This window comes from Miscanthus floridulus, chromosome 9 (genome assembly GCF_019320115.1).
Source record: "Miscanthus floridulus cultivar M001 chromosome 9, ASM1932011v1, whole genome shotgun sequence".
Lineage (NCBI taxonomy): Eukaryota > Viridiplantae > Streptophyta > Magnoliopsida > Poales > Poaceae > Miscanthus > Miscanthus floridulus.
The window spans coordinates 93206320-93220323 of NC_089588.1; the positions used below are offsets into that span (position 1 = coordinate 93206320).

At 47.7% G+C, this 14004-nt stretch overlaps 1 protein-coding gene across 1 annotated transcript; it reads right to left on the minus strand.

Annotated features, from left to right (window-relative positions):
- Nucleotides 1–2746: 2746 nt before the first annotated feature.
- LOC136483963 (uncharacterized) lies at nucleotides 2747–13715 on the minus strand. Its single transcript, XM_066481132.1, has 3 exons — nucleotides 13550–13715; nucleotides 3412–3520; nucleotides 2747–3117 (listed from the first exon to the last, which is right to left on the minus strand). Exons 2-3 carry the CDS (start codon nucleotides 3484–3486, stop codon nucleotides 2752–2754), a joined length of 441 nt encoding a protein of 146 aa, XP_066337229.1. The 5' UTR covers nucleotides 3487–3520; nucleotides 13550–13715; the 3' UTR covers nucleotides 2747–2751.
- Nucleotides 13716–14004: the final 289 nt, after the last annotated feature.

The window sequence follows — 14004 nt, forward strand, 5'->3', positions numbered from 1 at the left end:
CAAGAAACTAAAGCTTCACTATCTTGGTTCGGCCTCACTTGAACGGACCATTGCCAGACTATGTTCCAGAATATTGTACCTCTAGGAGGGGGATGCTAATACTGCTTTTTTCCATCAACACGCTAGATTTAGGAAAAAGAAGAATTACATCCCAAAGTTGCATGTTGGAGAACAGGTGGTTGTATCACAGAAGGATAAACAGGATGCAGTGTTGGATTTCTATGAAGGCATTCTTGGAAGTGCAGTTGAGAGGGAATATACAATAAATCTGGATGAAATTGGCATTCAGCAGCATGATTTATCAAGTCTGGATGTGCAATTCTCTGAAGAAGAAGTATGGGCTACCATAAAGGATTTGCCATTGGACAAGGCCCCTGGGCCTAATGGGTTTACTGGGCGCTTTTACAGAACATGCTGGAGTGTTATCAAAGGCGATTTGTTGATGGCCTTTGATGCTATTCATCGTGGCCATGCCATTAAGTTCAGACTGCTCAACTCTGCCTTCATTACACTGCTGCCTAAGAAGATAGATGCACTAGAGGTGAAGGATTTTTGGCCTATTAGGCTAATTCATAGCTTTGCTAAGTTGGTCACCAAGATCTTGGCAAATCGACTGGCTCCATTTCTCCCCTCTCTGATTTCTACAAATCAAAGTGCTTTCATCAGAGGCAGGAACATCCATGATAATTTTCTGCTTGTACAACAGATGGTGAAATCCCTGCATAGGAAAAAGGAAGCTCATATCATGCTCAAACTGGACATATCTAAGGCTTTCGATACTGTCTCCTGGTCATTTCTATTGGAAATCCTTCGCCATGTGGTTTTTGGACAGCGGTGGTGTAATCTGATTTGCCTGATCCTAACCACATCGTCCACCCAGATTCTAGTGAATGGAGAACCAGGGGAATTCATAGTTCACCGCCGAGGCCTTAGACAAGGGGATCCTCTCTCCCCCATGTTGTTCCTGTTGGTAATGAATGTTCTGAATTCAATGGTTGAGTATGCATCCAGGGAGGTACTGCTTCAACCTCTAGCCACTCAGTAGGCCCGGCATCGGGTCTCTTTCTATGTTGATGACACTGCTATTTTCTTGAGACTTGACAGTTTTGATCTTAACACAGTCCGCCACCTCCTTGACCTGTTTGGACATGCCTCGGGACTCAGAACCAATTTATCAAAAAAATTAGTGTCTCCTATCAACTGTACTGATGAAGAGCTGGTTCTCACGGCTGAGGTTCTCTCCTGTTCTATCAAGGCATTCCCCTGTACCTACCTTGGTCTTCCACTCACAATTGGCAAACCGACCAAAGAAGTACTGCTGCCTTTAGTGGATAAGGTGGCTGATTATCTTCCAGGATGGAAAGCTTCCCTGTTAAACAAAGCCGGGCGATTGGTACTGGTAAAAGTGGTTTTAACCGCTGCTCCCATTTATCATATGATAGCCATGGATCTTCCAAAATGAGTTTTCAAGGCTATAGACAAAAAAAGAAGGGGCTTCTTGTGGAAAGGGCAGGAACAGGCCAATGGTGGTAATTGCTTGGTAGCATGGGAAAAGGTGCAGAGGCCTCTGAAATATGGAGGACTTGGAATTATTAACCTAGAACTGCTTGGCTACGCATTAAGGGCCCGCTGGCTTTGGGCACAAAAGACAGACCCTTCTAGGCCATGGTCTGGTCTCCCAGTACAAATTTCCAGAAACACTCAGGGCCTTTTTAATGTTGCTGTGGATGCAATAGTTGGTAATACGGAGAAAATCTTGTTCTGGATAGATCGTTGGCTGGATGGTCATACTTTGGATGAAATTGCTCCCAATCTGTTCAACATGGTCCCTAAAAGATTGACCAAAAGAAGGACTTTTGCTCAAGCGCTCTAAAATAATCGCTGTGTGGGTGACATCAAGGGAGCGCGTATAGTTCAGGTCATGTATGAGTACCTTCAGATCTAGGATATTGTGGACAATGTTGTCTTGCAGCAAGATACTCCAGATCAATACAAATAGAAGTTAAGTCAATCGGGGTCCTATAACAGTAAATCGGCATATGCTGCCTTCTTTGAGGGCTCTGTCAGAATTGGGCCTTGGAGGAGGATTTGGAAAAGCTGGGCTCCTCCGCGTTGCAAATTCTTCATTTGGTTAGTGTTTCACAACAAGTGCTGGACTGCTGATCGCCTGGCTAAGCGAGGTCTGCCTCATCCGGAGGCTTGCTCCCTTTGTGACCAAGCTCCGGAGACAATCCATCACTTACTGGTTGGCTGTGTGTTCTCCCGCCAGGTTTGGGTGTTGATCTTCCAACGCCTGGGTCTGATACACCTAGCTCCCAAATCTCACGAGACCCGTTTCTTTGGATGGTGGAGCAAAACATTCTTGGCTGTACCAAAAGAGATGCGTAAGGGACTTAATTCTCTGATAATCCTGGTCGCTTGGGAGATTTGGAAACACAGGAATGATTGTGTGTTTGAAAAGGTCAGGCCGAACACTCAGGAGGTTCTTAGGGCTACAAACATTGAGGGCCGCCTATGGTGCATGGCTGGGGCATCCAACCTCCAAGAGCTAGTGCTCTCTGTTTGGTCACCTCTTCCCAATTTTGGCGCAGCCTGAGTATAATGGCTGCTGATGTGTTGGTGTGTGTTTTGTAACTGGGTAGGGGCTACCCAAACCCGTTTTTTCTTCTACCTTAATGAAATGATGGGCAGCTCTCCTACGTAGTTCGAGAAAAAAAAATTGTTGAGCCTCCAATTGGAATGCCTAAAACATCATGAACGATTCTGGGGATTCAGAGGAATACAAGTGTTCCTAACAACAATGTTTGAATTTCTAACTTCAACATGATCAGCCAGCCAATGGGCAAATGGAAGAGGTATAGCACACTTGTCAAAACTCAGTAGTGACTCAAAACCATATGCCTTAATAACAAGCTTCTTTTCTGGGCTAAGTTTATCAATAACATCAGAAAATAAAGAAACACTAACTCTAGTAACAGTCTTCTTGGCAGTCTTAACAGCAACAGCACCATGAATCCCTCTACAGGTAGCAACAGCAGGGCCATCAAAGGGAATGCTTGAGCTATCAACACAAGGGCCAACAGAACCTGATAATATCTGTCTCAAACCATTGCAGGCCTAAAAAAAATATAAGTAGAGCTGCAGATAAATAATGAGATTAGTCACGAACAAAAAAATAAATACCAATTATGTAATTATTTAAAAAAATTACAAACATCGGCAATAGAAAAGGTAATAGCATCTTGAGATAAAAAAGGAGAAAGTGTACTTAATATGCAACAACATACGTACAAGTTTTTTAATGATTCCAAACAAAGCTTCATCATCCAGTTGTAAAAAAGCATCGGCATTTGTTCGAAAATTTGATGTATTCATTTCAGTATCTTCACATTCAATGTCATTAGCAGACACCTTATCTAAATCTTCAGAAACTCCTTCATGTTCAGCATCTACATTGATGTGGCTAGCCCAATGCATCTCTTTCATGATTAAGAAAAGAAACAGAACCTCGTATAACAACCTGTACAATCAAAGAGATTAAAAATATTACTTTATAAAAATAAATTTGGAGAAAGAAAGTAACTTGATGCTCGTTTAAACAACTTGACAGAGTAGAAAATCGATGAACAAAATAATATGACTTGTTCATAAGCAGAGAAAATTGCAGTGACTATGGAGAAAGGAAATTAAGGTGAGAGAAGTGCCAAAAAGAACACAAAATGGATCTGGAAAAGTGTCAAAACAGGTAACAAGTTTTAACTAGAAAGAAAAACGCATGCTGGTATTTTTGTGACAATGAGAACCTGTATTCATACACAAACAATCAGGTGCTAGATCCAATGCACAATACATCTCAGCCTTCCTACTTTTGGCACTGAAAAATCGCAGCTGTGGAGCACTAGTTAAATTAAGTATAAATGCACCTCAGTCTTCCTACTTGTGGAGCTTAAATTTAAAAACAGTGGAACACTAGTTAAATTCAAAATACACAGCACCTCAGGACTCCAAACCAGCACAGAGCAATAATCATCCACCTAACCCAGAGTAAACCAGTTGCGCACTAAGTCTAGTGTCTAGTTCATTTGAACTCGCTTGTGACGAACAACAAAGCAAGTGCAGGATATCATATTCCAATTCTAACACCTAAAGTACCCATTTAAACAAACTGATACAGAACACGGGATAAACAATCCCAAACAGCACACATAGAAGGGCACTGGTGAGGTGATGCCTGAAATTGGAGAAGAAACAAATAAATATCAAAAGGCTGATCTACAAAGTAAACAAATTCAGTTATTTATGAAATCGTATATTCCTGTCTTTTAAGTTTGTTTTCCTTTTCAGTCTTTCTAGCATATAATATGTCTCAGCATAAAGCAAAGTCAGAAATTCTAGCTAAAATGGTGGGTAACCCCAAAAACCAGTGACAGAAAGATGCAGGCACATGCATGCAGAGCAGAGTTTCAATCGTATCTGGTGGCAGCAATCAAATATGAATTTAATAATTTAGCCCCCGTCTAACTTAATGAAAAGCATAAATTTAACTGCATGAAAAAAATACGTTAGCCTCCGTCAGCGCAATACCATGTCCCTCTATCAGCACAGCAGCCCTACATGAAAAATATAGTGCACGCGAGAGTTTATCTCCTTGAGAGCTCCGGCGGTCGATCCTCTCAGCGACAAAGCCACGCAAGGAAACAATCCAATAAAATAAAAATCATCAGATATTTTGGTAACAACGGGAGGCACAAAATGGTAAAAAGCAAAAAACAAAAACACGTGTCAGGAAACGGGTCAATTATCAGTTGAAATGGAGGAAGGCGGTACAAAGATATAGAAGATGGAGCAACCAGAAATCTCACTTAAGCTACCCAGGACAGCTCAAATAAGCAGCCTCTTTGTTCTCCTAAAGTCTGAACATTATAGCTTAACTAATTACATAATGGTCAAGATGCAACTTCTATATCCTACCACTACTGCTAGCTGAGATGTTCTCCAAACTACAGATACATTGTTCTGCTGCATAGAATACAAAATAACACAATTGTTCTAAGCAAGCCAGCCACTGAAAAATCAAAGCTAAAAGCACTCTTAAAAACCTGCAGTAGCAAGCTGAAGAAAAATTCAGTCAAGCAGAGTCAACAGGAGAACAAAAAAAAAGGTCGTACCCAGTGCAGAGAGCTCCCCGGGTCTGGGCAAGGGTGTTAGTGGCAAGCCTTACCCTCGCCTGTGCAATGCGAGGAGACCGCGACTCGAACCCGGGACCTTCCGGTCACAGGCGGTAAGACTCTACCACTTGCACCAGGCCCGCCCTTCAGTCAACAGGAGAACAAAGAGGTTGAAAAAACTGAACTGAACGGAAAGCACTGAAACAGTATGTAGCTAGCTGCTGTTGTAAGAACTACTCCTGCAAAGAAGAATTTGCCTAAACAACACATGAACAGGCTAACTGAAAGGCAAGCTGTTCCTGGGATTAAATCAACTGACACACAACAACCATTAACTGCTAGTGTTGTTGGCCAACAATGAGAAATACAAAAGCTGCTACTGAAAGAACAAAACCAAAAAAACTCGACCTTGCAAGCAAATTTAACAAAAATGACCAAAACAAATTTGATTGACACGAAATTCCTAAATGAACTAGAAATCGAACACAAAAAAAAATTGCTAGGCTCCTTCAAGCGCCGACCTGGCACTCCTTGGCAGCTGCAACAGCGGACCGAACAACCACAAAAAATTCCTAAATTAACTAGAAATCGAACACAGAACCAATCAAATCCTCGCACAAAAAAGCAGATCCTAAAACAGCTTGTAAATCACTGAACAGAAGGTAGAATTATAGACAATGGCCTCTCTCGCTCCCACCCCTCCCCTCCCCGGCGCCCTCCCATACAGCAGCCCCACGTCGGTGCCTGCTCATGGCCCGACGGCCACCCTCCCAGTCGAGCCCCTTCAGCCCTCCTCCTCCCTGGCAACCCAGGTAGGTCGCTCCAAAGGTGAAAGGTGGCGCGACGCCAGTCCTCATCTGCGGGCGGCTCCTCTCCCGTTCCTTCGTTCAAGGAGGTGCTCCTTTCTGGTGGCGCTTCTTCGTCAGCCTTGCCGCAGCCGGTGGTGGCTGAAGTTCGCCGGCCTCCGAGAATCGTTCTCCGGTCGCGGGCCCCTCAGGCGTCCGCCGGAGAGGGCCCTGACGGGGCCGGGTGGCATCGGTACGAGGGTCGTCGTGCTCGCAAGCGGCGGCTGCGGGGGCTGCGCGAACCTCGTCGCTCGGTGCCGGCGGACCTCAGGGGGAGGTGTTTCAATTGTTTCTCCCCGTCTCACCGTGCGGCCTCCTGCTTGAAGGGGCCTCGCTGCTTCAGGTGCCGGGCGATTGGCCACCGTGCGTCCATCTGTGGTGGCCGTGGCCAGGCTCTGCACGCGGCGGCTCCTCGGGCTCTCCTCGTGTGGCGTCCTAAGTCCACGCTGGGAGACTCGAAATCTGTGAAGATGGTGTCCTCAACAGCTGCGCCTGACGATGGGGGCTCCGGGGCAGCGGGGGCGGCGGCTGTTCCAGGCACGCGGACGAGACGTCATCGCCGAGTCAGGAAGCGGCGGCGTTCGAAGGCTGCTGGCTCGGGCGGTCCGTCTGGCCAGGAAGATGAAGAGAATAACGTGTCTGCTGCTTGCGATCATGCTCCGACCGTCTCCGGTGATGCTCCTGCCCGGCCTCGTCGTGTCATTGATCGTTCAGCTAAGATGTCCAGGGCTGAAGATGAACTTCGCAATGCGCTCTCGGTCTCGATTGTTGGAGACACCGCGACTCTTTCGGTTGACGTTCTGGTTGATGAGTTAGCTCGCCGCCATGAACTCCCGATCGAGTCGCTGGAGTTTCACAGTCTGAGCCATGAAGATGGTCTGCTGATCCTCCCCGATGAAGCTTCTGCTGTCCGAGTCTACAATGAAGGAAGGCCTCTTCACTTGCCTCTGTTCACCCTGTTCTTCCGGCGCTGGTCTCGGTTCAAGGGTGCGTCTGCAGTGGTGTTGCCCTCACTTGTTGACATTGAGCTGAGGGGTATACCTGCACATGCATGGGAACTGGAGACAGCGGAACATCTTCTGGACGAGTGGGGCTGGGTGCGCGAGCTCCATCCTGCTACGATTGATCGCAAGGACTATTCGGTTTTCCGCTTGAAGGCTTGGTGTTCTCAGCCGGAACTCATCCCGGCGACTTTGGACTTGGACATTGTTGAGCCCCCGATACAAGTTGAAGAATTTCCGCCGGTGAAGCGTGCGTTAAGGTATGAAATCAAGATTGCAGTTTCTGCGTCGACTTCGTTTGGGATGGAAGACGATCCGCCTTCGCCTCCGCTGCACGACGACTCCGACCAAGGGAAGCGTCGACGCCGGCGGCAAGCCCCTGCCTCGCCGGAGTCCGTCGCCCTTGGGTCTGGTGCCTCCGGTGGTGCCCCGCGGGTCCCTGTGCATCGGCGATTGGGCGCTGGCCCGGTGGTTGTAGACCAAGGGGCGGAAGTCGAGGATCCGATTGATGGCGCTAACTCTGCTGCGCCCGAGGCGACGCAGGCGGCGGCTTCACAGCCCGTGGAGCCCGAGGCGACGCGGGCGCCTTCAAGTCTCTCGCCTGCCTCGTCCCTGCCGGTGGCCATTGATGATCCGGTGGCACTGGTCATTTTGCCCGGATTGGCGAACGAAGATTTGATCCCTCAGACGCCGGGATTTCCGTTCTGGTTGTCGGAGGCTGGTCCTGCCTCGTCGGTTCGGCTGGATGAAAATCTCAGCAACGACACATGGTGGGCTAAGGATGGCACTACGGCCCAGTCTCCAGGTGACCGGCCTGCCGGCCCACTGCTATCAGGCCCACATTCCTCGAGGGGTCCTGACCAGCCGGGCCTGACGTCTCAGGTCATCAGTGGAGCGGGGCTCCTTGCTTCTCCATCTCTGGATGAAGCTCCAACCCAAGCTCCGGTGCTGGCGGCAATGAGCTCTTCGCCGGATCTTACCGCTGCTGACTCAGCGCCTACAGATGCCTAGGGCGTCTTGGCGGGCAGGGGGGTCACTTCTCCTGTGAAGACCTATTCCAGAAGGTGGCGACGTATGGCTGGGGGGGACGGCGTGGCCGCGGCTCCGCTTCCAGAACCTCTCCTGGCAAGCGTGGAAGCCTTGGCCGGGCCGGCGGGCGTTGATGTGCTGGCCGTGACTCCGCACCGGACCTCTGCCCTTGGTCCTGGGTGTGTTGAGGTCATGGCTGAAACTCCGCCTGCTGCCACACGCAGGTCTCCCAGCGGCAAGGCCATCCTTGAGTCTCCGTCGAGGCGCAGATCAAGGTTCGTGAAGAAAATCTCTAAACGGATTGAAAAAATCCTTCCTACTCCGCGCGCCCCGAAGCCAAGAGCCCGGTCTCACACGTCTGCTGCCCCACCACGAAGAAGTAGAAGAATTGCGGGTGTTGGGCCAGAGTCACCATCCGGAGCTGTTCCCACCAGGTACAGGAAAAGAGTTATGACAGTCCTGAACGTCGTCAATGAAAATGATGGTATTCATCAAGATGTTCTGGATGCTTATGGCAAGTTGTTCGGTCAACCTCTCCCAGAATCTCATGTTCAGGCCTTAGCGGCTCTTTTTGGTTGGGCAACCCCGGATGTGGGGGAAGTAGAGAGCATTCCTGATAGTGGGGAGGCTGTGTTGCCAGTTGTTATCTGATTTTGTTCTCTCTCGTCTGGTCGATTTCCCTTCTTCATAACATAATGAATCCTTCAAACATCCTCTGCTGGAATGTTCGCGGCCTCAATTCGAGGGTTCGCCAAGATCCAGTGCGTACGCTAGTGAATTCCTGTCGTGTTGACTTTGTTTGCTTACAAGAGACAAAAATGCCGTTAATTTCTCAGGGCGTCATTCTTTCAATGTTGGGCTCGGTTTTTTCTCATTGGGTCGTTTTGCCGGCTGTTGGTGCAAGTGGAGGAATCCTTCTGGCATGGAGGCAGGATCTAGGCCCGGCCACTGCCAGTCGTGTTGATGAACACAGTATTTCTGTGCAGTTCTCCCCTGCTGGCCTGCAACCTTGGTGGCTTACTTGTGTATATGGGCCTCAAGGTGATGAGAGGAAAATACTCTTTTTACAAGAATTAAGAAATGTGAGATCTGCTTGTCAAGGACCCTGGTCTGTTCTTGGGGATTTTAATCTCATCACAAATGCTGAAGACAAAAACAATGGGATTCTTAATAGAGCAATGATGGGCAGATTTCGCCGTCTAATCAATGAATTGGAGTTACAAGAGCTGCCCTTGCAAGGTCGAAAATTTACATGGTCGAATCAGCAAGAATCCCCTACGCTTGTCAAGCTAGATAGAGTGTTTTGTTCCTCAGAGTGGGAAAACCTGTTTCCAAACTGTCTTCTGCAGAGCGGCGCCTCCGATGGCTCTGATCATTGCCCCCTCCTTCTGGGTTTGCATGATGTTCAACCTCGCAAGGCAAGATTTCATTTCGAATCCTTCTAGTGCAAACTTGAGGGGTTTCAGGATGCAGTGGAGACTGCTTGGACTTCAGTGGACGCCTCCTGCTGCCCATTCGACACCCTGGCAAGAAAATTCAGAGCTACTGTCAGAAGATTACAAAGTTGGAGCCAGAAAAAAGTGGGGCATGTCAACACTCAATTGGGGCTGGCCAGAGAGATTTTGCACCAGCTTGAAATTGCTCAAGACCATCGAGCCCTCTCTGGCCTGGAGCTCTGGTTGCGTAACAAACTCAAGCTGCACTCTCTGGCACTCTCGTCACTACAGCGCACCATTGCGCGCTGCCGATCTCGCATCTCATGGCTCTGTGAGGGCGATGCCAACACAGCCATGTTTCACTCCCATGCTAGGCATCGGATGAGGAAAAATTTCATATACAAGCTCACAACTGATGACGGTTTGGTTCTCACAAAACATGAGGAGAAGGAGCAGAATATCTTCAATTTCTATAGTACTCTCCTGGGTGAAAATCTGGATCGGGGTGTTACAGTAAACTTGGAAGCACTAAATGCACCAAATCTTGACCTATCCGAGCTAGATGATCCTTTCTCTGAGGAGGAAGTTTGGAAAACTATCAGTTCCTTGCCTCCTGACAAGGCCCCAGGCCCCGACGGTTTCACCGGAAAGTTTTACAAAGTCTGCTGGCCTATAATTAAGCAAGATATTATGGCAGCAGCTTCAGCTGTTTGGAGCAGGAATTTCAACAATTTTGAGCTTCTCAACTCTGCCTTCATCACTCTCTTACCAAAAAAAGATGATGTCACGAGCATCAGGGACTACAGACCAATAAGCTTGGTGCATTCCTTTGCCAAACTCATAACAAAGTTGCTCGCTAATAGGCTTGCTGGTCGTTTGGATCGCTTGATCACACCAAACCAAAGTGCTTTTATCAAGGGTAGATTCATCTTGGATAACTTCATGTTGGTTCAGCACACTACAAAGTATCTACATCAGCAAAAACAGGCTCACATTCTCCTAAAGTTGGACATCACTAAAGCTTTCGATTCAGTTTCCTGGCCTTTTATTTTGGAAGTGTTGCAGCACGTGGGTTTTGGGTCTGTTTGGTGTGACATCATCAGTGGGCTGTTAGCCTCTTCATCCACTCAGATCCTGTTGAATGGCTCTCCTGGGGAGAGAATTAAACATCGCCGGGGCTTAAGACAAGGAGACCCGCTCTCCCCAATGCTCTTTATATTGGCCATGGATGTTCTCTGTCTTTTGTTTCAGAAAGCAGCTGAAGAAGAACTTCTCCAACCCCTGGCTAGAAGGAATATACAACACCGGATCTCCTTATATGCTGATGACATGGTCATTTTCCTTCGACCCTCGGTGAGTGACATCAGAATCACCCTAGATTTGCTGCAGCTTTTTGGGGAGGCTTCTGGACTCCGAACCAATATACAGAAAAGTAATGTCCTTCCCATTCAGTGTTCGAAAGAGGACCGTGCAGTCCTGCTTGCGCATCTCCCCTGCCAGATTTCTGAATTTCCTTGCAAATATCTGGGAGTGCCTCTCTCTCCACACAAGCTGACAAGAGCCCAAGTCCACCCTATCATTGATAAAATTGCTGACAGATTGCCAGGATGGAAAGCTGACCTGCTCACTAAAGCTGGTAGGAAAATTTTGGTACAATTTGTTCTCACCTCTATGTTGATATATCTGGCAATGGCCCTGGATCTTCCTTCCTGGGCTTTGAAAGCAGTTGATAAGATCAGAAGGGGTTTCTTGTGGAAGGGAAGAAAAGATGTGAGGGGTGGTCACTGTTTGGTTGCCTGGCCCAAGGTAACCCGTCCTCTGGAATTGGGGGGGCTTGGTATTTCACAATTACAACAGCTAGGGTGGGCACTCAGAATGAGGTGGCTCTGGTTGCTCAAAACTGAGCCTGACAAACCATGGAATTTTTTTCCCATTCAAGTGCATCACTCTGTCAGAACCTTTTTCTCAGCAGCCATATCTTCTGAGGTCGGCAATGGTAAGAATACACTTTTTTGGACTGATAAATGGCTACATGGACAGAGTCTTGAAATGCTTGCTCCACTCTTGTTCAACTCTGTCTCTAGCCGTGCAAAGAAAAGAACAGTGTATGACGCTCTTACTGATGGTAGATGGGTTGCAGACATAAGAGGTGCCCTCACTGTGGGTGTTTTGACTGAATTTCTCGATCTTTGGGACTTGCTGGCTGAGGTGGTGCTACAGCCGGAAGTGAATGATTCTCACATTTGGAGGTTCTCTTCCACAGGAAAGTACTCAGCTAAGTCGACTTATGAAGCAATGTTCATAGGGGCCACTCATTTCAAACCCTGGGAAAGAATCTGGAGGAGCTGGGCGCCTGGAATGTGTCGGTTCTTTATGTGGCTGGTTGCCCATAACAAATGCTGGACGGCTGATAGACTTGCTAGGAAGGGATTGCCGCATCCAGAGCAATGTCCATTATGTGATCAAGAGGAGGAGACGATTAATCACCTGCTTGTTTCCTGTGTGTTCTCGTGCCAGGTTTGGTTCATTGTCTTCCAGCAATTTGGACTGCAGTGTCTTGCCCCACAACCTGGGGACCTGCTATTTGATGAGTGGTGGGAACAGGTGAACACTAGGGTGACTGATCTTGTAAAGCAAGGCCTGAACTCCTTGGTTATCCTGGTGGCTTGGGCCATCTGGAATCACAGGAACCGCTGTGTGTTTGATGGACAGCAACCTGAGCTGTATGGGTTGCTCCGTTCTATCAGGGTTGATCTATACATGTGGGATATGGCTGGGGCTCGAGGCATTTCTCAACTCCTCGCCCTGCAGCCTCCTAGTTGATCTTTTTTTTCCTGGTCATGGGTAGTTCCTGGATGTAATAGGTGATCTAGCGTGTGTGTATTTGTTGGAGTTTTTTTGTCTGGTTTTCTCTCCTTTCAAAAAAAAACCAGTGTACTACCTGGGTGCTTTACCCTTTTTTCTTCTTAATATATTGATACGCAGCTCTCCTGCGTGTTCGAGAAAAAAAATCACTGAACAAAGTAAAATTCTGATTCCTGAATGAAAATAGATCATACCTATGACACTTTGAAGGATATACATAGGCAACACATTGGAAACTTTTACCAAATTTGAGTTCGCTACACAAAGAAGCTTCCACTCTACATAACCACAAGGCTCCTTAACCAGAGTTATAAAATGACAGGTATTACTCTGACACAAAAGGTATCATCTTATCTGGAGATACTAAAGGTCAGCTGTCTTTAATTGAAAACACTGTCAAAATAATACACCCACTTCTGCGAAATCCAAGACCTACTTAACGATGGATATTGAAACAAGAGATCTGACAACGTTATGTGCTAACAGCCAAAAGTTAAAATAAATTGATAATTATATTTTTAGCAGAAATATCTTAGATTTACATAAAGTCTAGAGCATGGACTGCAACATACAGAATTTTAAGCACAATATCTTAGATTTACATGCAAACAATAAACAGATTCACAATGTAATATGAAACACCATTTTGAGCTGGTAAACGCAAACTCCAAATATTCTAATTACACAAATTCAATATCTTGCACTTCCAAATTAAATGTTAGCTAGAACTGAGATAAGGAATACACACAACGGTAGGAAATACATGTTCAAACAGCAACCATACTTTGCTCTGCATTTAGTAAGGAAAGGCTAGCACGAATCCAACAAAAAAACCAGTAGCAAACCAGTCATGTAATCCCCACCCTGAACCCCCTCCTAAGTCGAAGACAAATAAGTCACGAATGAAAAAGGCAATCAACACAAGAAAAAGCCAGTTACTTGACAGTCTGGTCCTCCCCAAATCCACACCCCGCAACAACCAAGCAAAGCAACACCCGCAAAAATCCACCCCTTGAAACTCTCCCCCGAGCGCCAGAGAGCAACCAAATTGCAGCCACCCCGAGGGCAACAGCACCCCACCGAGACGGCAAATTAGGCGGAATTAAGCGGCAGCACCCGGCTCCCACGCAATCGTCCCCAACAAAAACAACACGCGACAGAACGTCGCCGACGCAGCAGCAGCTCCACTGATAACACACACTCACCTCCGCGACGCCGGGCGCAGCACGGGCCCGTTCCCTGTCGCACCGGAGGTCGAATCCGACGAATCGAGCGGCGCACGCGCCTGGACGAGACAGACGAGGGGAGCCGCGCGCGGGGCGCCCGCCTTACCACAGCAGCAACAGCCGGTGGGCCAGCTCCAGGCTAGGGTTTAGGCCACGGGACGCGCCGGTGGGCCGGCTCCCGGCTAGGATTTAGGCCGTGGGACACGCCGGACTCGCACGTCGCCGCGGCTCGCCTCACATGGATATCGAGGTGTTCCGTTCCTCACCACAAAGGGCGTGATTGGTTGCTTTGACGAGGGGAGCCCGGATGGAGAATCGGTCTGAGATGCATTTCAAATCGTGCACTCAGTCGTTTGGTTGTCTGGGTTGTTGGTCCAGTATAAAATAAGTTCTTATTTGGTTGCATGCATGGATGGGAGTTTTGAGTATATGAC